The sequence below is a fragment of the Aythya marila genome, assembly GCF_965140915.1.
Source record: "Aythya marila genome assembly, chromosome: 3".
NCBI lineage: Eukaryota > Metazoa > Chordata > Aves > Anseriformes > Anatidae > Aythya > Aythya marila.
The window spans coordinates 76587929-76614810 of record NC_139044.1 but is presented as its reverse complement, the minus strand read 5'-3'; the positions used below and the strand labels follow the sequence as shown (position 1 = coordinate 76614810).

The 26882-nt window shown below is 35.3% G+C and overlaps 1 protein-coding gene across 8 annotated transcripts in view; it reads left to right on the top strand.

Moving 5' to 3' along the window:
- Positions 1 to 26882, top strand: part of TBC1D32 (TBC1 domain family member 32) — an 81852-nt gene that overhangs the window by 40607 nt on the left and 14363 nt on the right. For all 8 annotated transcript variants that reach the window (XR_014317140.1, XR_014317141.1, XR_014317142.1 and 5 more), the window contains 5 exons: positions 3893 to 4015; positions 5743 to 5851; positions 6652 to 6745; positions 16809 to 16934; positions 22748 to 22831. Coding sequence is in view for 5 of the 8 variants with exons in the window: in XM_082756353.1 (XP_082612479.1) it covers positions 3893 to 4015; positions 5743 to 5851; positions 6652 to 6745; positions 16809 to 16934; positions 22748 to 22831 (536 nt within the window). In the remaining 3 variants the exon portion in view is untranslated. The remainder of the gene's footprint in view (positions 1 to 3892; positions 4016 to 5742; positions 5852 to 6651; positions 6746 to 16808; positions 16935 to 22747; positions 22832 to 26882) is intronic.

Sequence of the window (26882 nt, the reverse complement as noted above, 5' to 3'; positions counted from 1 at the left end):
AATTGGTAATGTAGGCTTTGATGTTAAACATTTTAATGTTAATCACCTATGATGATGACACTGGAATTATTTAATGAAAATTTTGCTTTGGGTTTCTGTGTTGGTATCCATATTCATTTAGCAAGAAGGAAATCATGCTACTGTAAAGAGGTCCCAATCCTCATTTTTCCCCTCATGTTTTGAATATTGATTTCTGAGAGAGAAACAAAGACCCATACTCTCTGTAAATGTTACACTGTATATTTTAACTGAGCTGAATCATCCATGCCTGTATTTAGAGCAGGCAGAAACTGCAAGCCAAAAGAAAATCTTTTTCTGAAGACCAGTTTATCCTACCATTTTGGGGTTGCATCACTGGAATGACTTACTGAAAATATCGATGCACACGTTTCCGGTTTGGCTAACCATTGTTCCCTGCCTGAACAGACACGGTATTGATATAGCAGTATAGATTAATTTGGATGTGCCAGATTCTTTTTTCCCTATGGTGCATGGACTGGTTCTGTTTATGCCACATTTTTTTTATATTCTTTTACTCAGATAATATACTGTGTCTGGCTGCAATGGAGGTAATTTTCCTCGCAGCCACCTATGTGGTGCTGTGTTTTGGATTTGTGCATAAAGTAGTGTCGATAACTCCCTAATGTTTTGGCTGACTCTGTGTGAGTACTGCTCAGGAGCAGGACTTTCTCTTTATCCCACTTCCTTGCAAGTAGGCTGGTATGCAGGAAGATAGGATTGAACACAGCCAAAACAGCTGACCCAGACTGGCCAAAGAGATATACTGTATGAAACTCGGCAATAAAACCAAGGTGAGGTGGGATGGGAAGTTGGTCTTGAAGATAGCTGTTGCTACGTGACTGTCTGGGAGCTAGTCTGCTCGTGGGAAGTGGTGTGTGATTGCCTTTGCATCACTGTTTTTTTCTTCTTCCCTCCCCCCCCTCCCCGCCATCATCTTTTCTGCCTATCTTTACCCATGAGTTTTCTCACTTCAACTCTTCTGTTTTTCTCTCCAGCCCATTGGGCAGTGAACAAGAACTGTGTTGGTGCTTAGTTGCTGGTGAGGTTCAACCCACCACAGACAGTACAACTACCATATCTTACTCTATCCAATAGTATATCTTACATGTTTTTCTGCCAAGGGAATACTCGCAGGTATGCCTGAAGTGAGAACAGAGTATCAGATAGGGATTGGAACGAACGTGCTAGGAAAGTAAGGACAAATAGTCTACGGGGTGTAGTGAGAGCTGGAGAAAATCAGAATTGGGTTTAACCATAATAAAAGATAGTGTGTGAGAGAAGTATCACTTGAAGTTGGGAAAAAATAGACAATCAAGAAAAGGGGAGTACAAAGAATATGCATGTATATATATATATGTTTTTTAAAAAGGAAACTCACAGGAAAAAAGTGAGAAGAATAAGATATCTTCGTAATGGGTGCTTGTTAGTAAATCAGAAATTTATATGTGTTTTTATTATTTTGTTATTTTAGGTGAAAAAAATAGGCAACTTAAGAATTGATTTTTATTTATTTTTATTTTTAGCAGATAGATTTGTGTTTCCCATGAAGGACTGACTGTTCTGCCATAATTCTAGAAATCATTATGATTCCGTCTACCAAAACTAAGGGGATAGCCAGTTTACATAGTTACACAAGTACCAGTTAACATGCTTTCTTTCAGACTAGAAAGTGCTACTCTAAAGTAGCAGTTGTGATTGTAAGTGGAAGGGGAAGAATTCAGGAAGCACCCTCCAAGAAAGACAGCAATGACATGGGACAGGAAATGCAGAATTCAGAAACCAAATTATTTATCATTGCCATATTTTCACAACTATTTTACCTTTTTCTGAATTTCATTAAAAATCGGTGTTCTATAAAAGACTGCCCTCAGATGAGGTTTTATCTGTATTGCATTTTCTTCCTGAGAGTATAGTATATCTTACTATTATTTTCACATAATTATACAATCATTTGGGATTGGAAGGGACACTGGATATTGTCTAGTCCAACTGCTCTGCTCAAAGTATGTTCAACTAGAGAGCATTGCTTAGGGCTGTGAACAGGCTGGTATACAGTATCTCCAATGCTGGAAATTCTGCAACATCTCTAGGTAACCTGTTTCACTGTTTCAACAACATTACAGTATGTAAAAAAGGCATTTCCTATATTTTGCTTAATGCCCGTGGCCTCTCTCCATTGTATACCACTGAGAAGGGTCTGGCTCCATCTTTTCATACTCGATTATCAGCTTTTTATGAACACTGCAAAGCCTTCTCTTTTCCAGACTGAACAATCACAGCTTTCTCAGCCACTCTCCATGTTAGATGGCCTAAACCTTTAAAATGTCATTTGAATACCCAAGCAGAGGCTGTTCATATTCATGTCTCTTATATTTTGTCATTTATCCTACCGCTATCCCTTCTGTTTGACTATGGTTTGTTTTATTTTTCTGCTCTGCCCTGTGTACCAAGGATGTTCTAAGCATTCTTAGCCATCAGTATTCTCCTGGTTGTTTTTGACTGCTGGAAACATCAAACAGGTTCTTTACCATTTAAAGTCATCGTACTTAATGGGAGAAATGGTCCGTCTTCGTAATGGCTCCAGTGCTCTTTTTGTGGATTTTTCTCCTATATTGCAATAAAAAAACATAGTTGAACTATCATTTCTTCTTTTGTGATTTGGAGAAGTACTGAGAATGAATCAATGTCAGGAACTAGTTAATGTAAAATAAATAGAACATGCAGAAATTTGAAATGTGAGCAGTTTAAAGTAATACTAAAAAAGCAGCAACAACAAAAAAGACATACTTTCATCATGTCTATTTACTCTTTGGTCACAACTGTTTGAATTTTCAGGCGTTAAATTACTTATGGATGGCCCATGATTTTTTGCTATTGTCAGTAGAAGCATATTGGGAACTACATGGAAAAAATGAGCACTGACTAACAGATGAAAAATTTCAAATATGTATTCTCTAGTTCATACCAAGTCTTACGTGAATGCAAAATATAATTCTGATCAGACTTAATTTATGATGAGTTTTATGATTGTGATAGAACAATATAAGAGTAACAACAAGAATGTTTAGTTGTATCATTTTCCATGAACAGTAAACCTTCAATGCAATTTGTTTCTGTGTTATAGTGAACAGATTAGTTTAAAAAAAATAAAATAATAATAATAAAAAAAAACCTTGGACTTGACCTGGCTCAGATTTATGTGAAATATGTTGGATTAGTTTCACTGTTAATTTACTCTGAAGTTACAAAACAAAATTGTGTGTAATGTGCTGTCATGCTGTTGTGATTATTGACTTAATTTACCATTTTCTTGCTTTTCTGAAATAAAAAAGTAGATTTGTTGGTTCTGTTGCATGTTAAATCTTTTATTGCCTTTGAGCTGTGTTAAATTTGATAGTACAGAACCGTTTAAGAGCCTTTTTTCTAAAGGAAAGATGTGTTTTTATCTTGTCTCTCCCTGACACCTGCATTGCCCATGGTAACCCGATCTTGAGTTACCTTACCTATTATATAATTTCTTCACATGTCCCATGGAATGTCTTATTAAGTCTGTGTCACTTCTGTGTTCTGTGATAGAAATTCAAAACCAGACTGAACTGACCAGTGATTATTTTCTATGGTTGTTCAGTGTACATGTAAAATCTATTGGGAACCCGTTCCCTGTTTGCTCAAGTCTGTGACACTTGAGTGGCTAAAGAGGATACAGAACCGTTCCTGACCCAATTCTGTCTGGGTATTTTTCTGATACTGAAAGTCTTCCCCCCCTTCCTCCCTCACCCCATTTTGAGATCTCATAAACATGTTCACCTTTGTTTTATTGTGCATTACTGGAATTCTGACTGATGCGCTATCACTTCAATGTGTCCTGCAGGTTGTTAAATGTGCTTTGCTGTGAGCTTAATACCCTTTTGTTCTTGGAGACTCGCTATAAAGTATCACAAGTTTTACTAACTGCTCAGGAAGAAAATGTCACAGAAACTTCTGAAGGACCAGGGTAAGAATTGGCCTATGTAAATGTTATTTTAATTGTCAGACTTTTTTCCTGAGTATATATGAGTTCCTTCGTGGCTTTGAACATAGAGATGCTCTCACTGTAGTTAGCATCTAATGTATATGTTTATTTACGAGCATGTTTATCATCAATCTTAAATTGTCAGAAGATACTTCATTCTTTTTCCTACTTCCAACTCAAAAGTGTAAAAGTGAAAGGCAAGTATTTTTCTCCTTTTCATTTGCATAAATCTTAAGTTATTTATTTTTTGTTTTTTTTTAAAAAGGGAGTGCAAAATTTGTTGGTGCAATTGTGTCTTTTCAAATTACTTGATGTTACTCTTCTATGTATATAATATAAAATAAGGGTATGTATGTATTAAAGGCATATTAAAGGCATCACCAGTACTTTGAATTTTTTTTTTATTTGTACCTTAGTCAGCTCTCCAGCTTCTGTGAGATCCTATTGCTGACTTTTAAGTAAAATTGCACAATTTATCTTTTAAAAAATGAAAGTGTATTTTGGGGATTGAAGTGGATGTTCGTTTAGTCCCAACCACTTTGTCCTTTCTCTCAACATGTTTAATGTTAAAAACTTAACTCTTTCTGTTTGCTGTATGGGACCAGTACAGAGCTTGAATCAAACAGTATGGGCTAAAATCTCAGCAGATAAACATTATTGTTATATACTATTTGAACAGGAGACCTATTGTTTCCTTAAACAATAGATACTGTATTCTAAAAAACTCGGTATATAAAAATTGATTTTTAGTTCCTTTAAAAAAAAAATTTGTACCCTGAGGTACAAATTGATTTAAGACAGCAAGTTAGGTGTGTGTTAAGTTCTGAATAACTGCTTATTTGGGAAAGCAGAAATTGCTGATAGGCCAAAAAAGGTAACAGATTTTGATGCTGTTAACTGTTTCTGCCCTAGTTACTGAGCATGTGGGTATAACAAAGCCTGAAGTTTTAGAATCATAGAATATCCCAAGTTGGAACGGACCCATGAGGATTGTTGAGTTCAACTCCTGGGTCCCCAAAGGACCGCCCAAAAAATTAGACCATTTGTTTGAAAGCACTGTACAAATGCTTCTTGAACTCCGGTAGGCTCAGTGCCCATGACCAAGCTCCCTGGGGGGCTTGATTCAGTACCCAACCATCCTCCCAGTGAAGAACCTTGTCCTGATATCAAGCCTTAACTGCCCCTGTCCCAGCTCCATGCCATTCCCTCGGGTCCTGTCGCTGTCCCCAGAGAGCAGAGCTCAGCGCCTGCCCCTCTGCTCCCCTCGTGAGGGAGCTGCAGGCCGCCATGAGGCCTCCCCTCAGCCTGCTCTGCTCTGGGCTGAACAAACCAAGGGGCCTCAGCCGCTCCTCACATGTCTTGCCCTACAGACCCTGTACCATCTTCATAGTCCTCCTTTGGACACTAGACCCTTCACCAGCTTTGGAACCCTCCTTTCTACTCTTTTGTTTCCCCTAATTGCTTAGATGTTTCCAGCCAGTATTAGGTAGAGGAGTACAAAATTAGAGTAATACTTGCAGACATCTCAAAACACTTCATGTTTCTGTTTATTTCTTTATGCCTATTTATTGCCCAAGTCATGTTTTAACTCTGCGCTGAAGTTATTCTTGCTCAACACAGTTTTCTGAATTAAACTTGGTAAACTTTGATTGGTAAATCAAAGTAATAGTGATTTTTAAATTTTTTTTGTGTGTTGTTTTGTTTTCCAGAGATATTATAATTGATGGCCTATCAGTTGAGAGAAACCATGTTCTTGTTAGAGTATATCTTATTGGAGGACCACAGGAAAGGATTTTGCCTCAGAGAGTACTAGATAAGGTTAGAATTTAAAATTTATTAATTTCTGTTTCTTTACCTCTTATCCTCATTAATTGAACATTTTGTTGATATTTTAGGACATGAAAAATTATTTAACATTATAAAATAGCAGTCCACCTTTAGCTTTATAAAGGGCTAACACTGACACTGAAACAAATACTTTTTTTTTAATGGATGCACTGTTGGCATGTGCCTAGGACACTCCACAATCAGATGAAGTTTTTGTATTGATGCATTTTAGTAATACTTTTCTCACTATAAGAATGAATGCAATTTGTCCATTTTTTACTTCTATATTTCTGTTTTTTCTTTATTACATTTTCATTTGTTATATCATGTTTTTTCCATGCTTGAGTTTTCATTTGTGGTACTTAATACTTGGAGCTTTCATCAATGTTCTAACAGTACAGTGTTCGTTAAACAGTTCCTTTAAATGTTCTACTTCTTATGAAGTAACTCTTACAAAAATGGAACACAAATTACTGTCAGCACAGGAAAGACAGCTAGATCAATGCATAAAATTGGAATTACAAGGGTTTTTTTTTGTTTTTTTTGTTTTTTTTAAAAAAAAACCTTCCAATTTCCCTTTTGGTTGAAAAAAGAATTGTAACATCAAAACTGTCAATGGTACATACTGGAACAAGTTTTGGCTCAAAGTCTTTGTGGATTTTGTGTCCTTTAACTTTTATTTTAGTTATGAAGTATATCATCTTGAATTGTATATCAAGCCTATTTTCTTATATAATCAATAGTTCTGGGAACTTGACCTAATTTAATTTCTTTTTTGGTCCTGTTTCTAGGGCAGTGATCCATATCCTTGGCCAATGTTTTCATCGTTCCCTTTGCCAAAGTGCTATCTTGCAGAAATTCCTAGGAAAACTGAATTCAGACAAGGTATGTACAAAGCATTCAAATAGTGTAGATGTTGAACAAACATCTGTCATTTTATTTTTTTTATTTTTTTTTCCTTAGATTATGATCTCATAAATACCTAAGGATTTTTCATTGTTGGCTGCATTTGTAGCTAAGTAAGTTGGTTTGGTTTTCCATGTCTGGCTTTGTGCAACTGTCAATCTGCAAAGCTCTGTTTACTAATCTAATTCCAATGCAAACTTAAAGATTAACCTTTTGGCTTGTCTCAGGTGGGTGAGTCATGAGATATATTTATATCATCTCTCTAGTAACTGAAGCAAGACATTATGGTTAAGCTACATATCTTTTGTACACTATTTTCTTGATTCAGATCCCCGTGTTTACAAAACTTGTTGGTGTGTGAAATAGACAGTGTTTAGGATAGTTGGTTTCCACATTGAATATCAATTTGTCATGTGGGTAGACTAAAGAATCCTTTGAAGAACTATCTAGGCAAAGCAGTTTAGTTCATACGGAGAAAACATTTTAAGATTTTAATTTGCATAGACAATGCAAAAGAACCTGGTGAATGAGTTATAATAAGTAAATTGTCTTTTGTATTTGTTCATGTTCACTATATCCTTGAGATGTTCTTATTAAACTTACTTGTTTCTTCAGCCAATGTAGATTTTCAGAAGTGATAGAAGTTCTACATCAAATGAAGTTTAGATAATATTCTCTATATAGATATCAAGAAAAATAAAGCAGTTGACAAAATTTGTAAAGAACAGAATACTCTGATTCCTTTCTCTGATAAGAGAAAAGGCAGTGTAGTTATAAAAGAAGGGAATTTTATTTACTTTAGTAATACTGTTCAGGTTTCCCATGGTAATTTTCATAAGACACTAAATTTTTAGATCAAATCACTGTAAAATGGGTGCCCAGTTCTTTTAAAAATGTCTTCAAGAAGGCAGGTGGCCTTACTCTTCAATATTTGCTGTATCTCTCAGAACTTCTCTTGTCTTGTTCAGAGCAATTCTGTTGCTTGTCATTAACAAGTGGCCTAATGGAATGGGGTTGGTGTTTGTTGCTTTACAGGATGACAACCAGTTAGGAAAGCTTGGTTAAAACTTTTTGACTAACAGTAAATTTACTAGAATTAAGTTTCAAAGATATGCAAGTATGTTAGATAGAGGTATGGAAATATATTTTATTTCAAATGGCATTTTTATATTATAAAATACTATATAACTCAAAAATGAACAGTGCATTTGGTTTTATAGTCAAACAAAACATTTAATGCTTTTTACTTGGGAAAAAAAAGACACTACTGAGTGTGTTCTGTTTCAATTCTAATTTTTTAAAATGAATTATTCTTCATCAAACTGTGAATCTCTGATGTGCTGGGCTGAAGCTTTCAGGATGTGTAAGTTCTTGTGGAAAAAAAGCATGAGAATGAATAGATCAAATATGAAAAGAATTAAATTCATAAATTACAGATTCCTGTAATTGGAAAAAAAGAAATCAAGAGCAAGATTAGAAAATGGGGTATATCTGGACTCAATTTTTCAATACTATAATATGACAGTGATATGAGGGTTCTTTCACAAGAGATAGGAACAAGTTATGATTAATATCTATGGGTTATGTTTGTACAGGACAGAAGATAATTGTTTGCCAGTTGAAGCCGGTGAGTCCTTGAGTGGAATGCCTCTAGCATGGGTATAGCAGTCTAAGAAAAACAAGTACATTAGGGGGATTCTAGAGCAGAGCTACAAATCGTGCCTTTGAGATGTTATGTATGAATATAGAATGAAATCACAGTATCACATAATATTTTGAGCGGGAAAGAAACACAAGTATCCTTGAGTTCAACTCCCTCCACACAGGACTACCTAAAAGTTAAACCATTGTCAAACACTTCTTGAACTCTAGTAGGCTCGGTGCCATGATCACTGCCCTGGGGAGCCTGTTGCAGTGCCTGACCACCCTCTCAATGATGAACCTTTTCCTAACATTCAGCATGAACCTCCCTTTACACAACTTCATGCTGTTTGCTTAGGCCCTAGTATTAAGGAATAATTGCAACTGGCTGATGTTGAAAAAGCAAAGGCAAGTCTCTCAGTATATAAAAAGCAATTTTAAGGAGGACAGTTAGCTCTTCCATGTCCCTGTGCAGAAAAAGTAGTTGGTTTATTTGGCAATGAAGATTTGTTACAAATTAACTTAAAACAATTTATTAGGATGCATCTAGAAGTCATGAAATCATCAGTGGAGATTTTAAAAGCAACCTCTTTGGAGTTGTATTTATTCAGCATTCATGTTGTATAGCTGTTACACAGCTTGCTAGAAAGTTTAAGACATTTTCGTTAGGCATTATTTCTTTTTCAGTGCAAATAGCTGGACAGGGCTCACACAGACTTCATCTGTATGGCAAGAGTTCTGCAGCCATTCAAAAAATTGTACATCATATGAGTGGGGATGTTTAAATGCTTGTTATATCCATCACTAAAGAACAAAGGCTAGTACAGTTCTTCTGTGATTCCCTGAAGTTGTTGGTGTTCAGATTTCACGCTGTGATGTTATGTAACTTCTATGGTATCATTTCTGTCTTCTTCTTGGGGTGCTTATACTACATAAATAATTAAAACTACTAGATTCTTAGCACTGTTAAAGAATGTACAATTTCTTTGGCTGAAGTGGAAAAGGTTTTAACTGTAGGTTTTATTCTGACTGTCCTGACCTCTTTTTAACCTCCCCTATTCTTACCCAGGTGACATGGACACCTGAAGAGAAGTTTACCTTTCTTTTTTCCTTTCAAAATTGGTTCTTGTCTTATAATTGTGGTGTCAGCTGTAAAAAAAAAAAAAAAAAAAAAAAAAAAAGATGGAAGTTGCCTTTTTGAATGCAAGCTGAAATTAGATTGAATATTTTGGAACTAGTATGGCTGTTGCTTTCTGTAAAGATTATGTACTACTGAAGTCAGGGAACCGTAGAGCTTCATTTTCACACTCCCAGACCTGAAGTAGCTTATGAAAGTAGCAAAGGTAATGGAAGTCATAGATAAAAGTTGAAGTAGAATATTGATGGGTGGTCATTGAAAAGAACTTACTCATGCTGTGTTTATGATGAAGAAAATCCAAGAAATAGTTTATTCTTCCATCTCTAAATTCTTTTGAAGTATACATGCAGCAGTGGTACCTTTCTGGTTGTGCATTTTGGGTGTGGACTGGCACCTGGATATTTTGCCTCACTGGATCAAAAATGAAGCAATCATAATTTATGCTGGTAAAATTACATTCCTCCATTTCATGATGATACTTTCAATGGGTAGACTCAACTTTTGGGGTGTTTGTGGAAGGTGTGGACTGTGTGTGTTTGAGGAAAATCTGTAGTGCTTCATTCTTTACAAATATCTGCCCTGGTTTAGCAGGTGTTAGTTAGGCACTTGCCTGAATGATGTACATAGCTGTAGGAAAGGATATATGGAAAAATCAACTTGACGAGTTGTGCTTTAATGTGCATTAATTGTTTCAGCCAGTATTTAAAGTTGCAAATCTGTTGGATAGCAGTGTATTAATGGCTCACCTCTGTCAAATACAATTTATAATGAAACTTCAAATTATTTCTACAGATCATTATTTAAGTGTGGAAATTAATTATGCCATTTCCACCTGTTTACACTGCTGCAAGATATCCTGTTGCTTTTCTTTTGTTATAGTTGTTCAATTACAATTTCAGTAATGTAATTTGAGGAAGAATTTTCAAGAGCTTTTCAGAGTGATATAATTCTTTGTTATTCAGGTTACAACTCTTAAAAATAATGTTGTGTTTTGTTTTGTTTTGTTTTTGACTTGTACTATTAACTACACCGTGGGTTATTAAAAGTTAAACTTTTAAAATGATATTCCATGTAATATTCATTCTTCTATTAGCACAGATCTGTTGTCCTTTTCTTCTCGTAGCTCTGCCGTTGTGACAGTTGGTGATGAGTGTGACTGAAGAATTGTGTCCATAATTTTCCTACAATTACAGTCACTGCTTAGAATTTTCAATGTACATACACACCCCATCATACGTTTTGTCTCTGTGACTGTTAGAATTCAGAATCGCTACCAAAAGTCTTCTGTAATCATGTTCTTACAGACTTTTAATGTTTTATCTTATCCATTGTTCTGCCTTTACCTTATCCTCTAATGTGAATGGAACCCCCACCCCTGGTCCTCTGTCAGTGAACCAGCTGTGATAGCTTTCCTGTTACTTTCGTCACCTGCACTTTGTGATTTGTCCTCTATTTTATTTTTGGCAGTCTTCACATATGAGCTGCTTTTTTCCACTTGAAGAAATTCTACTCCATTAATGAAAGGTGAAAGAGTAAGCGTACAGGCAAATCTGAAATGAGCACAGATTTTCCTAAAATAAGGAATTCATAATAACCCTTGCAGGGATTTGTTTTCATGTGATAGTGCAATATGATATGGTCAGGTTATTCATTATCTCTTACTTCAGATTTTGAATAAGATACACATGGCTTTACGGATCTGAATTTCTTTGTAACAGAAAACCACTTTTGTTGTGAACATAATCAAATGAGAAGGGGGTTGTGGCATTTCTGATGTTTTGTAAAGCATTTATGAATTTTCCTCTGCTTTGCCTGCTTTAAACACAAGAATAATTTAAAGAATTATAAAGCAACATATTTCAGGGAGTTAAATCAGTTTAAAGTTGCAGGAAGCTATGGTGTGGTGATTTAAATCTCACACATGCAGCTGTAGTGAGTTGTAGTTAAAACCCAGAAGACAGCAAGCACCACACAGCTGTTCACTCACTACCACCACCAGTGGGATGGGAGAGAGAATCGGAAAAAGGAAAAAAAGGTAAATCTCGTGGGTTCAGGTAAAGACAGTTTAACAGGTCACCTAGAGACAGAATGACAGAAGAGGAAGGAAAAATATTAGTAATGATTAAAAAAATCATACAAAGCAAGTGATGCACAATGCAATTGCTCACCACCCACTGACTGATACCCAGCCAGTCCCCAAGCAGCAGCTGCCTGCCCTGGCCAACTCCCCTGGTTTTATTGTTGAGCACAGCACCACATGGTGTGGGACATCCCTTTGGGCAGCCTGGGCCAGCTGTTCTGGCCATGTCCCCTCCCAGCTCCTGGGGCACCCCCAGCCTCCTTGCTGGCTGGGCAGCACCAGGAGCAGGAGAAGCCTTGGTTCTGTACAAGCACTGCTCTGCAGCAACTGAAACATCCCCCTGTTATCAGCATTGTTCTCATCCTAAATCCAAAGCTCTTCACCATACCAACTGCTAGGAAGAACATTAGCTCTATCCCAGCCAAAACCTCATGAACTGGTACATGTGGTTATTCTTTTAATAAGGCTACATTGAAAAACTAGTGCTAGCACAAAGGAATGGAAGGGGTGGGAAAACAACCACATACAAGGAAAAGGGCGGGACTGCAGCATATGAATTAAATTGACATAAGCTTCACTTCAATCACCCTGTTAAGGTATGATTTTTTGTTATTTTTTGGCCTATTTAATAGGTCACTATCATTGGGAAAGGAAGGACTCACTTATTTCCTTCCTCACCTTTTCTTTCCTTTCTCTTGTTTATTTTCTTCCTCTGCCCTCCTTACTTTCTGTCTTTCCCATCTTTCAGCAGTTCTGGCATTTCTTACAGAATAAACCTATTCATGCCATTTATCTAGGATAACTAGTGAACCCATTTAGAAACATACCAGAAGAGAGGTAAAAGAAGATCAAGATTTGGCATCAGTATGTTTTTAGAACGCTTCTAGCAATAATGTGAAACTCCACCCTTAGTAACGTGCAGTAGGCTTCCTCCTTTGCTGAGGACTGTGTGGTGATACGACTTCCAGCTAGTCACTGCTGGGCAAGTTACAGTTACCTACTAACTCATGAAATTGGGATGGCGTTTATTTGGTATCATAAGTTTGTTGGAAGAAATTTTCATTCAAAAATAAAATTAAGATGCTCTTAGACACAGTTTTTTGTACTACAACGACCTGTTGGAGGAGGTGCTAGTCCATGTTTAATGACAAACTTAGGAGAAGCAAATGCTTTAGCTGGAAGAAAAAGAGTTACCCGTTACAGACTGTAATGGGTATATTAAATACATGGTTATGTTAGTATCCTGGTTGCATGGATCTCAAGCTAGTTTCTCTGTCAGAAATGAAAAATAAGTGTTGACACGGCAGGGGTATTGAATACTTTACTGAGAGTATTTATTCTTGGGTTTTGTTACTTTTGCAGACCTTTAGTAGATACATACAAACATATCTATGTTTCTTATATTTGGTACATATTTGAAGTTGCGTAAGTTCCTTTTTCTGTTGTTGTTTTTAATTAGTAAGTATTACCTTCCCAGAGAAACCTTAAGGCAAATGCAGTAGTCTATGGTCTCTAGCAAAGTTTCAGAAAAGACTGTAGTACAGTAAGCTTTATTTCCTTATTCTGTTGTTGGAGCATAAATTAGCATTGCAAAAGACCAATTTAAAAAGCATTTAAACAGTATAGTTTTAGACACATTGATGCTGCTAGCTATTAGCTTGCGTGCTTTTCAGCAGTCACAAAATAAAATAAAGATTTAATTTTGTATAACTTGCAGGAGAGGAAGAGTATGATAGAGACTATCTGCAAAGAAAAATAGGGGTCAAATCAAGAAGCCAGGAGGAAGCAGCAAAGATGGATGGGCCATGTTCTTGAAATGCTACTTTCTTGAAATTATTGGGGGATTTTTTTTAGTAGTTTTATTTCCTTCAGTGGTATCAAAATTTCACCCTGGTCTCTGTTTGGTAAGTTGACTTCTTAAATCCCAGCTTGTATTTTCTGATCCTCAGCTGCCAAACTGAATTACTACAGTCCTTAGGAAGTGAAAACCTGTTTAACTTGTAGAGCTATGTTGCTTTGCTGTTCTATGATTTTCTTCAACTTTCACCTGTTATGGAAATGGCAGAGGAAGAGAGAAAAAGAACTAAGAATCCTGTTGATAATACTGTAAGAGTAAATCATTCTTTGCATTAAATTTTTGTACTCACATAAGCTGTTCTAAGCATCAGTGCCATGTTATTTGGAAAGATACTAACTGAGGATTTAGTTATTTGAGGATAACAAAGGAATTTAATGTTAATTAGTTTGGAAGAATTATTAATGATAATTAAGTTACTGTAATCAGCTTTTTTAAAAATACTATGTATTGTTTTAATAAATTCCAGTGACAGGGAGACAATTTGCTGATTATACATCATTAAGGTCATTAGACCAGCTTAAAATAAATTATTTGCAGTATAGTAATTCTGTTGAAAATCCTTTAATCAGCTTAAAAGAATAAGATCATTTGAAAAATGTATTTTGATTGTAGAAACAATTAAGGTGTAGTGGAAAACTGAATACTGAAACACTGTGAAGGTGTAAAATCACAGAATCATAGAGTCATTAAGGTTGTATAAGACCTCCAAGATCATCTGGTCCAACAGTCCCCCCCTCCCCTTCTCCTCCCCAATATCACCCACTAAACCACATCCGTAAGCACCAGGTGCAACCTTTCCTTAAACACCCCCATTGATGGTGACTCCACCATCGGCAACCCGTTCCAATGCCCAATCACTCTTTCTGTTGTTACTCTTTGAAATTACAGCAAGATTTGTAAATAGCCATAGAGTGGCTCAAATGCTTTTTGAATCTTTAATTAGAAGTCACCTTTCATGACAGAAGTCATTTCTGTAGTGATTGTTGTTTTTTTTTTTTTGTTTTATTTTACCCCAAACATAAAAACAGAGCAAAAGAAAGTTTGAAACATATGAAGAAACTCTGTCATCATAGTGGATGCTTAGTGGTAGTGCAGGCTATGATCTTTCATAACAATAGGAACTGCATGATCCCGCAGCAAAGGGAATGTGCACAGTTGAAGTGAACTCATGTGCATTTACCTTGCTGCAGGATACCAACATTTTTCTTCCCTCTAGTTGACCACAAAATATTTCATAGCACTCCCAGGTGCTCTGGGAACCAAGTAGCCTGAGGAGAGATGGTCTTACTGATTGTTTCCGTTTTGTAGGGCCAGTATTTTATGCTAGAAAACTGGGTTTGATCAGTCTTATCTTACATATAATTACTTTATAAAATTAGTTTGCATTTTAACTTGAAATTTGTTCTGCCTTCAGGGGAAAAAAAAAAAAAAGAGTAGAAGAGCAAGTCTTTCACATTAATATTAGCATTTTTCTTTTTTAACAAATCTTGGATATGGGAAGAAAATATTTCCTCTTTGATTAACCAAAGCATATGTATGCATTCTTTTAATCAGTACTTTGTATGCATTATTCAGTGTGCAGTCTCATGTGTCAAGAGATGGATTGCTAGTATTCATTGTTCAATCTGAATTCCAAGATAGAAATTTTGGTTGCTGAAGATGTTTCATTTAAAGAAAAATATATTCAGACTTTAAGTACAGATACCGTATTGTTGAAAGCCAACTTAACATTTTCATGTATGATTACACAAGCTGGTTTTGCATTTGTCACTGTGGTTCTTCTGTTTTCAAACCTCTATTAGACTCAGCCAGTTGTGAAACTTACTGGCTCAGTCTGAGATTGTTCTAGAAAAATGATAGAGTATGTGTAATTTCCTCCAACTTAGTAGAAAATAGTAATAATAATAATAAAAAACCACAACACAAACTTTTTAGACAAGAGAAAAGAACGTACATACTTACTGGTCTTTTGTCATTGCATCAATGGCAATATTAATATTGAAGATGTGTTCCTATTGTAAAGAAAGAGAGAATATGGCTTTAATAACAAGGTGAGAATAACAGTAAGGAGCAATCTTTGAAGTTCTATCTTTGCATTAAAAAGGATTCTTTCATAAAAATCCTTTTGTAAACTATTCCTTGAGTTTGTTTTATAAGCAGGCTGAACTTTTAATGAAAAATGTTATCTGATATTTTTGAGCCTCATATATAGCAGAATTATATACTGTACTTTAGTAGCGCTCAGGTAAAATTCAAGCATTCGGAATTCAGAAAATTCCTGAGTTATATTCTTGTATCCTGACAGCACCAATGAAGAATCTGTGGCCCTTGGCTGTGGAACATGCTGGGTTCACCTAGATTCTTCAGAGAACTGAGTGTGACATTCTAAATTTCTCTAAATGTTAAAATAAATAGGCAAGGTGGCTATTAGGGCGTGTTTCAGTGACAGCAAACATATACATTCAGTGTAGTCTTCTGCAAAGTTTTGTGTATTTGTGCTAAAGTTGGGAAACACTGAAGATAGGAGTTCTCATACCATTGACAATCCAGTATATTTTCACAAAATTTACTTGATAGGTATGCCTAGCAATCTGAAGGCATACACATATATGCCTTTATATCCACCCATAGCAGAAGCATCTGAAGGAAATCTGCTCACTGAAAGAAGTAGAAATTTTCTGAGGAACATTGTTACTTTGCAGTTTATCTAGCATGCTTCATTTTGTGTTCAACAAAATAATGCTGCCACCTCACAGTTTGTTTTTTTTTATTAATCCGCGTATGTATGATAAAGGTTCTTTGTCCATTTTTTCTCTTTTAGCTTCTGTGATGAAATTTTAGGTTTTAGTTTAGGTTTAACTTCTATCTTTAAAATAAGTTTCCAGTTCTTATCATTTTGGGACAAATGAGGAATAAATATAGTGGAGTTATAAAATGTGCTTCAAGAACATCTTAAATGTTCAAAACCCTTCAATAATTAAAATGAATATTTCTGTTCTGTGTAAAGCAGAACATCATCAGCTTTAAGACTAGTTGTTTCTCCAGTTTAATTGTCATGGATAGGGGATATTTAGTTAGTCTTTTCTTTATTATGCGTGAGGTCTGCCAAAAATACCAGGCAATGATAATGCTCTTATATGTGTCTGACTTCCCTGATACTTGGTACGGTTTCGTGCTTCTGAATGCATCTACTTTGTCTCTGTGGTACTTTGTATCTAGTAGCTGCTTATTACTTACCATAGTTAAATTTTAAACAAGAAAGAAAAATGAACAAAAAGAACCCAAGGTTGTCACTAAAAAATAACACTAGTTTAATTTCTTCTAGATAAAGACCTTGACAAGCTGTTATCACTCCTAAAAAATCCAGATAAACAAAGTGGGTGGGCAGATATTTGTAGAAGACAGTTCTGCAAAGTCATGAAAGCCAGACCGGATATCATCAGTGGAACAAGTAAGTATGACTTACAGAGTTGAAAAAAGCAAGTAAACGTAAAGCCATTGGTAAGCAATGGTTCTTTAAAGTTTTATTGAGGATTATGTTATATTTTGAATGGCTTTCTTGATTTGCTAAAAGGAGATACGAACATTCCTCAGAATTTTACATGTATGTCTTCTGGTGCAGCAGGACTGAAAGTACAGAATTTCTTTTGGTCTTCTAAAAGAAAATAATATTTTCTTCTAAAAGAAAATAAAAAAATAGAGAAGCAGCTTCAACATTCCACAGCTCTAAGCACAATAAGCTCAGACAGAAACATTCCAATCATTCCTTCTGTAAACGTTCCATAGATTTGTGCATGCTCAGGAAATAGCTGCTTATAGTGCAGTTTTGCGTGTCTCTGGGTTGCTCAGATCAGCTAGAGGACCACTGATACAGTCCTTAGTCAAGCTAAGTCTTTTTGGAATAGTCTTTGCAGTCTCCCTGAAGCATCTTTAGCACATCAGGGCTTTCTCTGTATTTGAACCTAGGCTTTAGCAGGAAGAGAAACAGGTAAATCAACTCTCCCCCAAAAAAGATTAGATTTACATGGAAAATTGCAGGGCTGTGTATCTAGGCTTAGTGTATTGAATGTTCAAATCGTTTGTGTGATAGCAAACTATTTTTTTGGCCTGTTTCAAAAAACCCGTCTCATCCCTCATCCATCGGGATTTGCAGAAGCTTTTTATTATGTTGTTGTTGCTGTTGTTGTTGGTTTTTAGCCCAAGAAATCTCACTTATCTTTTCCCAGTCGGTGTTGTATCAGCAGCTGACCTCTCTCCTGTCTGGGGGCAATCCAACATCCTTAGTCCACTCTTATCTTAGGAGACTTTAAACTCTACATAAGAGAAATTGAGGGTGTTGCAAAGATCATGTAATTATATAGTAACATTCTTTCATTTATAATGAGAGGTAATCCATCCCCAAATCCTAATCATTTTCGTCAAGCTTTATATCTATACGTGGATACGGATAGAGATAACAAGCTCAGCTACAATGACTTGCTCCTTGGGGGGCATTCAGTCATCATGGCATGATTCCCTCAGGAATCTGGACTTAGATCAGGAGTATTCTTTAGGATCTATCCATCTACTTCCAAAATGTTCTCTCTTAAAAAGTGAACAAACAAACAAAAAATAAATGTGGGAAGGATATTTCTTTTTTGGAGCAATTTTTACCTTCAGGTAGTTATTATTTTGGTCTCAGCAACCATTGATTGGCTTCAAAGATACAAAAAACATAATCAGAAGCTCTTGAAATTGCATCTGAAATCATACTAGAAAACACAGGATTTTTCTTTATCTTTTACAATGAGTTGAATGTTTAATGACAATAGAGTCATTACAATCAACACAGTGTTTTGGAATTCATGAAAAGTCATTGTGATGTTCCTGTGCTACAGCCTTTAGCAATCACTGCAAAAAGTTGAAAGTAACATCAGATCTTACTCCATGGGATGGGCAATGAAAAAGATGAATATTTTCAATAGGTATGACTATTTTTTTCTCTTCAGTATCAGAAGACAATAGACTTGGTTATTTTCAAAATAACCCAGTCAAGGGTTGAAAATGTAGCTTATATCAAGACACACTTGACAGCTATCTGAATCGCAGCAAAGAGAGTATTTCAGTTGTCAGCACTCTGCTGTAGAAGTTAAGATAATAGTTACAGACTTTCGTTTTTGATGAAAAGGGTCTTCTGGATTCAAAGACAATGAAATACTATGTTTCTACCATTATTAGAACATGTTGCTACTTTTGGAGGTTGAAAATTATTTAAATTTCAGCCTTCAGTTGGTGCTACTAAAGAAGACTTGACTAACTTCAGTCTGCAGAGTAATCTTCCATAGATTCTCTTTTTAAAGTGTGTGACAGAAAATTTTCTAAGCTATGATTTCAAAAAGACAAATCAGAGTAACTGCATTAGATTGCCCTTCTGAACTGATCTCCAGAGGAGCCTATAAGAAGAACCTAGATTCTCTAATTTGAGCTTAGTCTTTTAAAATATGGACCAAATCTACTGCCTCAAAGATCATGCAATCAGATCTTGATTCTGTCAGTGGTCTGCTCTCATTTTCTGTATGACCAATTGCAAAATACTGGATTTGCAGCAGAGGGCTTTGGAATAATACAAAAAAAAAAAAAAAAAAAAAAAAAAAAGATTTTTACCTTTTTGTGTCTTTACTTGATTTTTCAAGGGGGCTTGCTTCAGAATTAGAGTGAAACAGTAGGTATTCCATGTCACACAGGAAGAACAATAGTGGATCTAAACTTCTGCCCCCAAAACAGTTTGAAAACATCCAAAGGAATATACAGTAAGTGGTGTAAATGCATGTAAACATTCATGCTTGTGTGTAAAGATTACACCGTTTGATGAGTGTAGGATCTGATAGTCTTGTTTTTCTGTTGATAAAGAAGATACAAGTATATTGATAAAAGATATGCGACCATCATCTCTAATGGAGACACTGTCAGAATTTTTATTGCCTCGTTTTCTTATATTCAAACAAAATGCAAGTTGTGCTTTTGCCATTTCAATGTATAATAACTGAAGTCTCTCCGTTGTCTTGGGAATTCAGAAAAGTCCTCCTTCTTGTTGCCTTTAGGAATGGAGTTGCTGACTGCGTTTTTCATAGATTTATTGTCACGATCTATGGTTGATGGAGTTGAAAATTTCTGATGCTACTTATAAAAAAGTCAACTGTCCAAGGTTTTCATTCATGAATTTTTAACCTCTAACACAAGTCAAGAAGGACTACTGTTGACTCTTAAGAGAGTTCTTTTTCTTCTAAATTCCTTTGAAGTATCTGTCAGTTGGTATAGAATACGACCCCCTAATACTAGTTACATTAGAGGATCAAAAATTTTCTAATATGTGCTGTGATTTTTGACCTTTTTGGCTTAAACCCCTCAGAGAAGTAATTAAGTAACCTCTTCTGGTTGTTACCTAATAAAACAGTTGGAATCATAATTTTTTAAATCAGTGTTCTTACGCAGTTTAGAAGCAATTTGAATTACCTTCCTTTTGTACATTAATTCTTCAAGAAAAAATAACAAAACAAAACAAAACAAATGTCCTGTAGGAATACAACTGTTTTATGGCATACTGAAATAGTTTAGTAGATTTCAAAGTTCTTCCATTTATTTTGTATATGATTACACACTCCCAAGCTACAATTCTCTTTATTTCGGATGCGTGGATTCAATTTACATGAGGTAATTGTCAGTGTTTTAAAAACTTTGATATTTATACTGCCAAGCTACCATAATTTAAGAAAATTAACATTGTAAACAAATTGGTAGGCCTTGACACTAATTTTTGTATATGGACATAATCTCTGCGTGAGATGTGGGCTATTGTGACAACACTGACTGTGTTGTACAATGCACTTTTCTAAATTTCATTTGTCTCCTTTTCCAATTAAATGAAAAATCACTGAGCCAGTCTCCATCTTTACAAAGGTTCCCTGATTGTGTCTACATGGCAGCTAAATGATTTAGTATTATAAGACAAAAATTAAAATAACTACTTGTCATTTCACATGAACATTCTTGTGAAAGAGAAAATGTCCTGTGAAAACCCTCTATTTCCATATTAACCAAATTTGTTTTGATAAACTCTTCTGCATCTTTTCTCCTCTCAAACTTGATTAAAAGCTTTTCAAAGATCCTGATAGGCACTTAGATAAATACTTTCAAATGGTGGAAATCAATTTTGTGCTTGAGTTTCAAAAAATTGCTTAGCAGTTGTTGAGCTGTCACTTCTCATATTAACTCAAGCACTGAACTGGTATATTTAACTGTTAGGTCAAGCGTGTGGATGGCTTCCAACAAAAAGGGGAAGAAAAACACAGTGTTCTGACTTGACTTACATTGAATTATGAAATACTTTATTCCTCTTTGCTATTTTTTTTTCTTGCTTTACTTACACAAATATTTGTTACAATGTTTGTGGACCAAATTTCACTAAGCCTATTAGTGAAGATGTGAGATTGTTTATTCTTACAAAATAAATAAACCATCGCTCTTCTACAAAATATTTTTTTTTTGCTAGCCCTATGTGGTTTCTTAAAGGTGTGACTCAAATAGTTCTTTTCATAAAAATGCATAACAATATAAATAATATGTGTAATATTTTTCATTTTGATTTGCTAATCCTTTGCAATGCAAATTTTTTTTTCTTTTTCTTTTTTTTTTTTTTACTGTTGGACCTGGTTACTATAACTGTAAACCTGTTTTTAGCTGTTGTAGTGAAACTTCTTTTTCACATATAGGGGAATACCCAAACTCAGCATTTAAAAAACTTCAAAACAAAACTGGATTAGTTCTAGATAAATTTCCATAAATGTTTTTATCCAGTTAATCATTAAAACAAACAAACAAACAAACAAAAACACACAATTTAATGTCAGTATATTAGCTTAAAAAATGGTTGTTAGCTTCCAAATGGTTGGAATAAGAGTTAGTTATTGTCTTTGAGATTCTTTTCTTCATTATTTTTCTGGCATAACAAGCATCAGACTGTGCATGGAGGTTCTGTCCTTCTCCTTCTCCTCATGCACTGCAAGCTTGCACTCCTTCTCTGTCAGTTTTCCTACCAACAGTTTTCTGCTTTTCTCCGTTGCCATCTCCACCACAGATTGTTATGCTTCGCTTGTGTTGCTATGACTGTACATACAGCTACATGCTAAAATATTTTATCGGAATTATTCAGCTTAAAAATGACAAGACCTGTGCATGCATGAAGTTTTATGGGGCTAGGTGCTGAAGCTTCAACACTGTTGAGTTGCATTTGAGGTGATGTCAAGGAAATTGTAAAGTGCAGACTTAAAACGGGAAATCCCAACTCTTTTTTACTCTGTAAGAATGCTCCCTTGCTTTGCATTACTGCAAAAAGTTATATCGCTATTCTTTAAAACCAGCTTATTATAACAATAGCATTTACTTATCAAAAATGTTCATCATTGCTATATCAAGTTCTTAATATGGCTAATCTCAATATCCTCCATGCAATATTTATAAAGACTTCCTTGTATCCTGTAGTTTACCTCTGTAGGGTGCTAGTGTGTTCAGTTGCAGGAGCCTCAAACTTGCAGAATTGAAGATCATTGAAAGTTGTCACTAACTTCCTGGCTAACATTCTGTTAAGGTGGGATATGTAATTTCTTATGTAGTGACAAGATTTCAGCATTGGGCTTCTCTGTGCAGTATGTGCAGACTCAAAATTCCACAGAAAGAACTGAATAACAACATTCCAGCCATCATATTACAGATTTTCCAAATGGAAATACTCTACTCACTTAACTTTCAGTGTATAGCTTTTATAGTTAAGTGTATAGGTTTTATCTTTTGGGGTCATAGGTCATGTTGGAAACAGCCCTTAAAACTTTATTCACTTTTCTTGGCATTTTTTTGTTGTTGTTGTTGTTGTTTGTTTTTTTTTGGTCTACATAAACAGAAAAAAAAAAAGATAAAATATTGTAGTTTAATTATAGTTAATTGTAATTTTATATTGAAATAATGTAGCAAATTCTGAAGTAATACAAAGATAATAGGGAATTCTCTTTCAGTTTACACTGAATATATTCTAAATAAAGCTATTTAAAATCTAATTTAAGCTAGGAATGGTGGTAGGAATGCAAAAGCACTAAGTATGCTTTGAATTGTTCCCCCATAAAAACATGAATAAACATGCAGAAATTCAAATAGCTTTAGTTATCTTGTTAGGCAATACAGTTCCCCACTTTGTTCATTGCCTTTAACATTTAAATATTTTTATTCTTTTTGCAGTTTTGGCAGAATTAATTGAAAAGTTCGTGTCACATCTTTCTGAAAGCCGATTGGATTGTTATTTCAGCATGGAAAGCTATAAAGGTCAGTTTCCTAATAATTTATTGCTGTGAAGCCTCTTCATATTCAAATTACCTTCCTTTTAAATATTTCTGTAGTGGTTTGGGGATTGGTGAAAATTTTCCTTAACAACTCAGAAATTCATTACTTAACTGATGTACCTCAGTTTGGAGCAAAAGATGATGTACTTGAGGAAGCAGTACAGACAATTATTAGTGATATTTTCACATTTCTAGTGTGCAGTGGAAAGGAGATGAAGAACAGGCAAGGGTGTCATTCAAAGTATTTGTTGACACCTATTTCAGGATGATTTGCAGACCTGGTGGCATAAATATTTAAACAAGCTTAAGCAATCTGGTGTACCTTTTGAAAACCCTTTATTATGTAATCAGCCCCTAAGTATGCCATTTATATCGCATTAGTAGAATTGTTATTGTTGGCAGAGCAATCTGAGTGTTAGTTTCATACAGATATCATGCTTACAGCCAGGAACAAAGGAGGAATGATAAAGTTAATTTATTCTGAATGTAAAGTAATATGTTTTATATTACTTTTTATATGTTTTATATGTTTTACTTTTATATGTTTACTTATAAAATCAGAAGATACAAAAGCATAGTTAATAACTACTGGAAAATGCAGTTTCATTCTTTAATATCTGTAAAGACTTCTTTCCTAGGTCGTAGTTTACTTATTTGGAGTTCTAGAGACCCAAGCCATCTTTGGGGAGGACCTATTATTTATACTTCTATTTTGTTCTCACATCCATAGGATGAAAATATAATGTCTTCAGACATGCCTTTGAAATTTCAAAGCATAAAACACCTTTAGTAATTTAGATCTCTTTCTTTTATGTAGTGGTGTTGCCATTTAGCCAAGTATCTTCTGAATACTTTAACAGAGCATTTTATTTGAAAATCTTTCTCTTTGCTTAAGGAAGAGAGTTGCTAAGTGCCAGTTCTGTCATTTTTTTATTCCTCCTTAAAAGATCAGTACTGAAAGATTCTTCTAAACCCTATTGTCCTTCATCAGTTTATTACTTACTTTTTGACTTCTCAAGAGGCATAATGAGCAACAAAAAATTTTTCATTGACTCATAAAACTTGCTATTGACTCATAAAACTTGCTATTTGCATAGATCTGTCTCAATTCAAATCATTATTTCAGCTACTCTGTTAAAAGTATAACATCTTCACAACTTAAAAGTTTTGACACCTAGACTTCCCAACTTCCCAACTTGCTCCTCTCTGTACATTTTTCTTTTTGGGTCAAAGTTTAAGGTATTGTACTATCTCCAATGATATTAAAGGCTCAGGTGCAATTTCTTGTCCTGCCGTGGGGGCTGCCTATCTCTTGGTTCTTTAGAGGATAGTACAGCCTACAGACTATAAAAGTTCTTCCTGTTAGATGTTGTCTGTTTGATTTGATCTGAATAAGGCAAAAACTTAACTGAAAGAAGAACAGAGGAGGAACTGTGCAACTGTGCAGAGAAGGGCGACGAAGCTGGTGAGGGGCCTGGAGAACAAGTCCTACGAGGAGCGGCTGAGGGAGCTGGGCTTGTTCAGCCTGGAGAAGAGGAGTCTCAGGGGCGACCTTATCGCTCTCTATGGGTACCTCAAGGGAGGCTGTAGCGAGGTGGGGGTTGGCCTGTTCTCCCACGTGCCTGGTGACAGGATGAGGGGGAATGGGCTTAAGTTGAGCCAGGGGAGTTTTAGGTTAGATGTTAGGAAGAACTTCTTTACTGAAAGGGTTGTGAGGCATTGGAACAGGCTGCCCAGGGAAGTGGTGGAGTCACCATCCCTGGAAGTCTTCAAAAGACGTTTAGATGTAGAGCTTAGGGATATGGTTTAGTGGGGACTGCTAGCGTTAGGTCAGAGGTTGGACTCGATGATCTTGAGGTCTCTTCCAACCTAGAAATTCTGTGATTCTGTGATTCTGTAACTTCCAAGTGGATGTCTTGCCCAGCAATGCAGAGCATTCGTGCTGTTTCTTAATCACAACACTTAATCATTAAGTGTTCCCATCTAATGTGGAAAAACTCTAATGAAGGGACACATCTGTACCCTCTGCACTTAGAAGTGCAGAACCTTATTTTCAATCCACTCTTGTCCACCCATTGTTCAAAATGAGTATTTAAAACAAGTTCAGGAAGGTTGAACTTGAATCTTCTACTTCATTAACCTATGATTTCAACATGAACCATTGATCAGATGGAGCTGTCAACAATAACATACTGTTCATCTAAAATTTAACGCCAACTTTAAAGAAACCAAGATTGAAAATTGTATGACAATCACATACATGAAATTATACCTTGTGATTTTCTGTTCTTAAAAGATAGATACAGAGACAAAACAAATATAACAAATTAAAAGCTCTTGAAAATCTTGGGCTGGACAGGTTTTCAACAAACCAACCCATTTTTAAAAATTCTTTTTTAATATATTTTTCAGAAAACCAGTCCAGTCTGTATAATATTCCTTTCTGTATTTTATGAATCACTTTTTCATGCATAATTATACAGGCAGTATTGGACATGAATTCTCTAAAGAAGTTTATGTATACAGTTCTCAAATAAAAGTTCAATGATGCATTGTGACCTCACTGCTTTAGCTGCAAAGAGAAAAAAAGTGAATCTCAGAATTCAGCAGTATGCAAAGTCCTCCTGCTTTTCTACAGGAAGATTTGTTGTATCTCCCAAATAATTTAAAATGACTAGTTTTATCAGATATCTCATTCTCTCTAAATTATACTAATTTGCTCTGATTATGACGAACTTATTCCTTCAGAACTACTAGATGATAAATTAAACCCTAAAGTGACCCAAATAAAATAACAGGAGTTTGAAGCTAGAGTAAATACATTTAAGATCAGAAATTAAAGATGACACTTTCACAGTAAAAAAAAAAAAATCAGGTTGGATGATGAACAATTTTCTTTTGCAAATTTTGATATGCCCTGTCTTAATAAATATAAGGTTAGAAATGGGATAGCGAGAGGCCTTCTGAAGGATTGTCAGTAGTCTGGAGATAAGACACTGATGTGAACTGGAGGCAAAGGGCAGGTATTCTCTTAATGTTTTACCCCCCGGTCAACAGTGCCATCATCACACACTCTTTTTGTGAAGAGTTCTCCAGTCCAGGAAAAAGTGTTGCTCAGTCAAACGGTGTGATTCATCAAAGGTTTATTTTATGTTTTACAGGAAGTCAGTTAATAACATTTCGTAACACATTTTTCAGACAGGTGTAGCAATGAGTATTTTCCAGTAAAACCAGCTAAGACCAATAAACTCATGCCGATTGTCAAGAAGGTGAAACAAAAATATGATTCCAAAATTGAATCTAGGATTATACAACACTCTGGTAGATTAAAAAAGCTTGACTGTATGAATCAGTTGTATAGCTAAATTTACACTCATTTCACTCTTTCTTACCCAATAAAATATACAGCGTGGCATTCCTATGAAGAAGGAATGTGCTGAGAGGCCACAACTCTGTATTACACTTCCAGTATTTGCACAGAAGGGAGAAATGGATGCATCTTCCTAGCTCAATATCTAAGTAAGCCAAAAATGCATTTTGCAATTGCATGTGTCCCCCATTCACTATCTTCAATAAATCGGGATTTGGGGAAACAATTTCTAACTAATGTTTAGTCTTAATGAAGAGAAGCCACAATTTTCATGAAACTGGATCCAGTATAGGGTATAGATATTCAGTGTTTATCATGTTCCTTGAAATGGGAAATAGATTATCTTAAAAAAATGACAGCTTTCTAAACCCGTAGGTAGTTGTAATTAGAATAACACAGTCATCCATCTGCTGTGGAATCCCTCAGGATTTCAGTCTATTATAATATCTGCAAATATGGAAAAATCAAATTAGTTTGGGTTGTTATCATTTTGAAGATAAGGGATAAGAAAAAATAACTGATAAACCACTATGCATTTGCAGTGCTTAATTATAAACAGTAATACAAATCTTACTTGAAGTGTACTTTTTGCTAGCAGCAATGATACTGCAGTGATGTGGATTCAGATGAGGAAAATAATATACAGTACGTATGTTAAATGTTA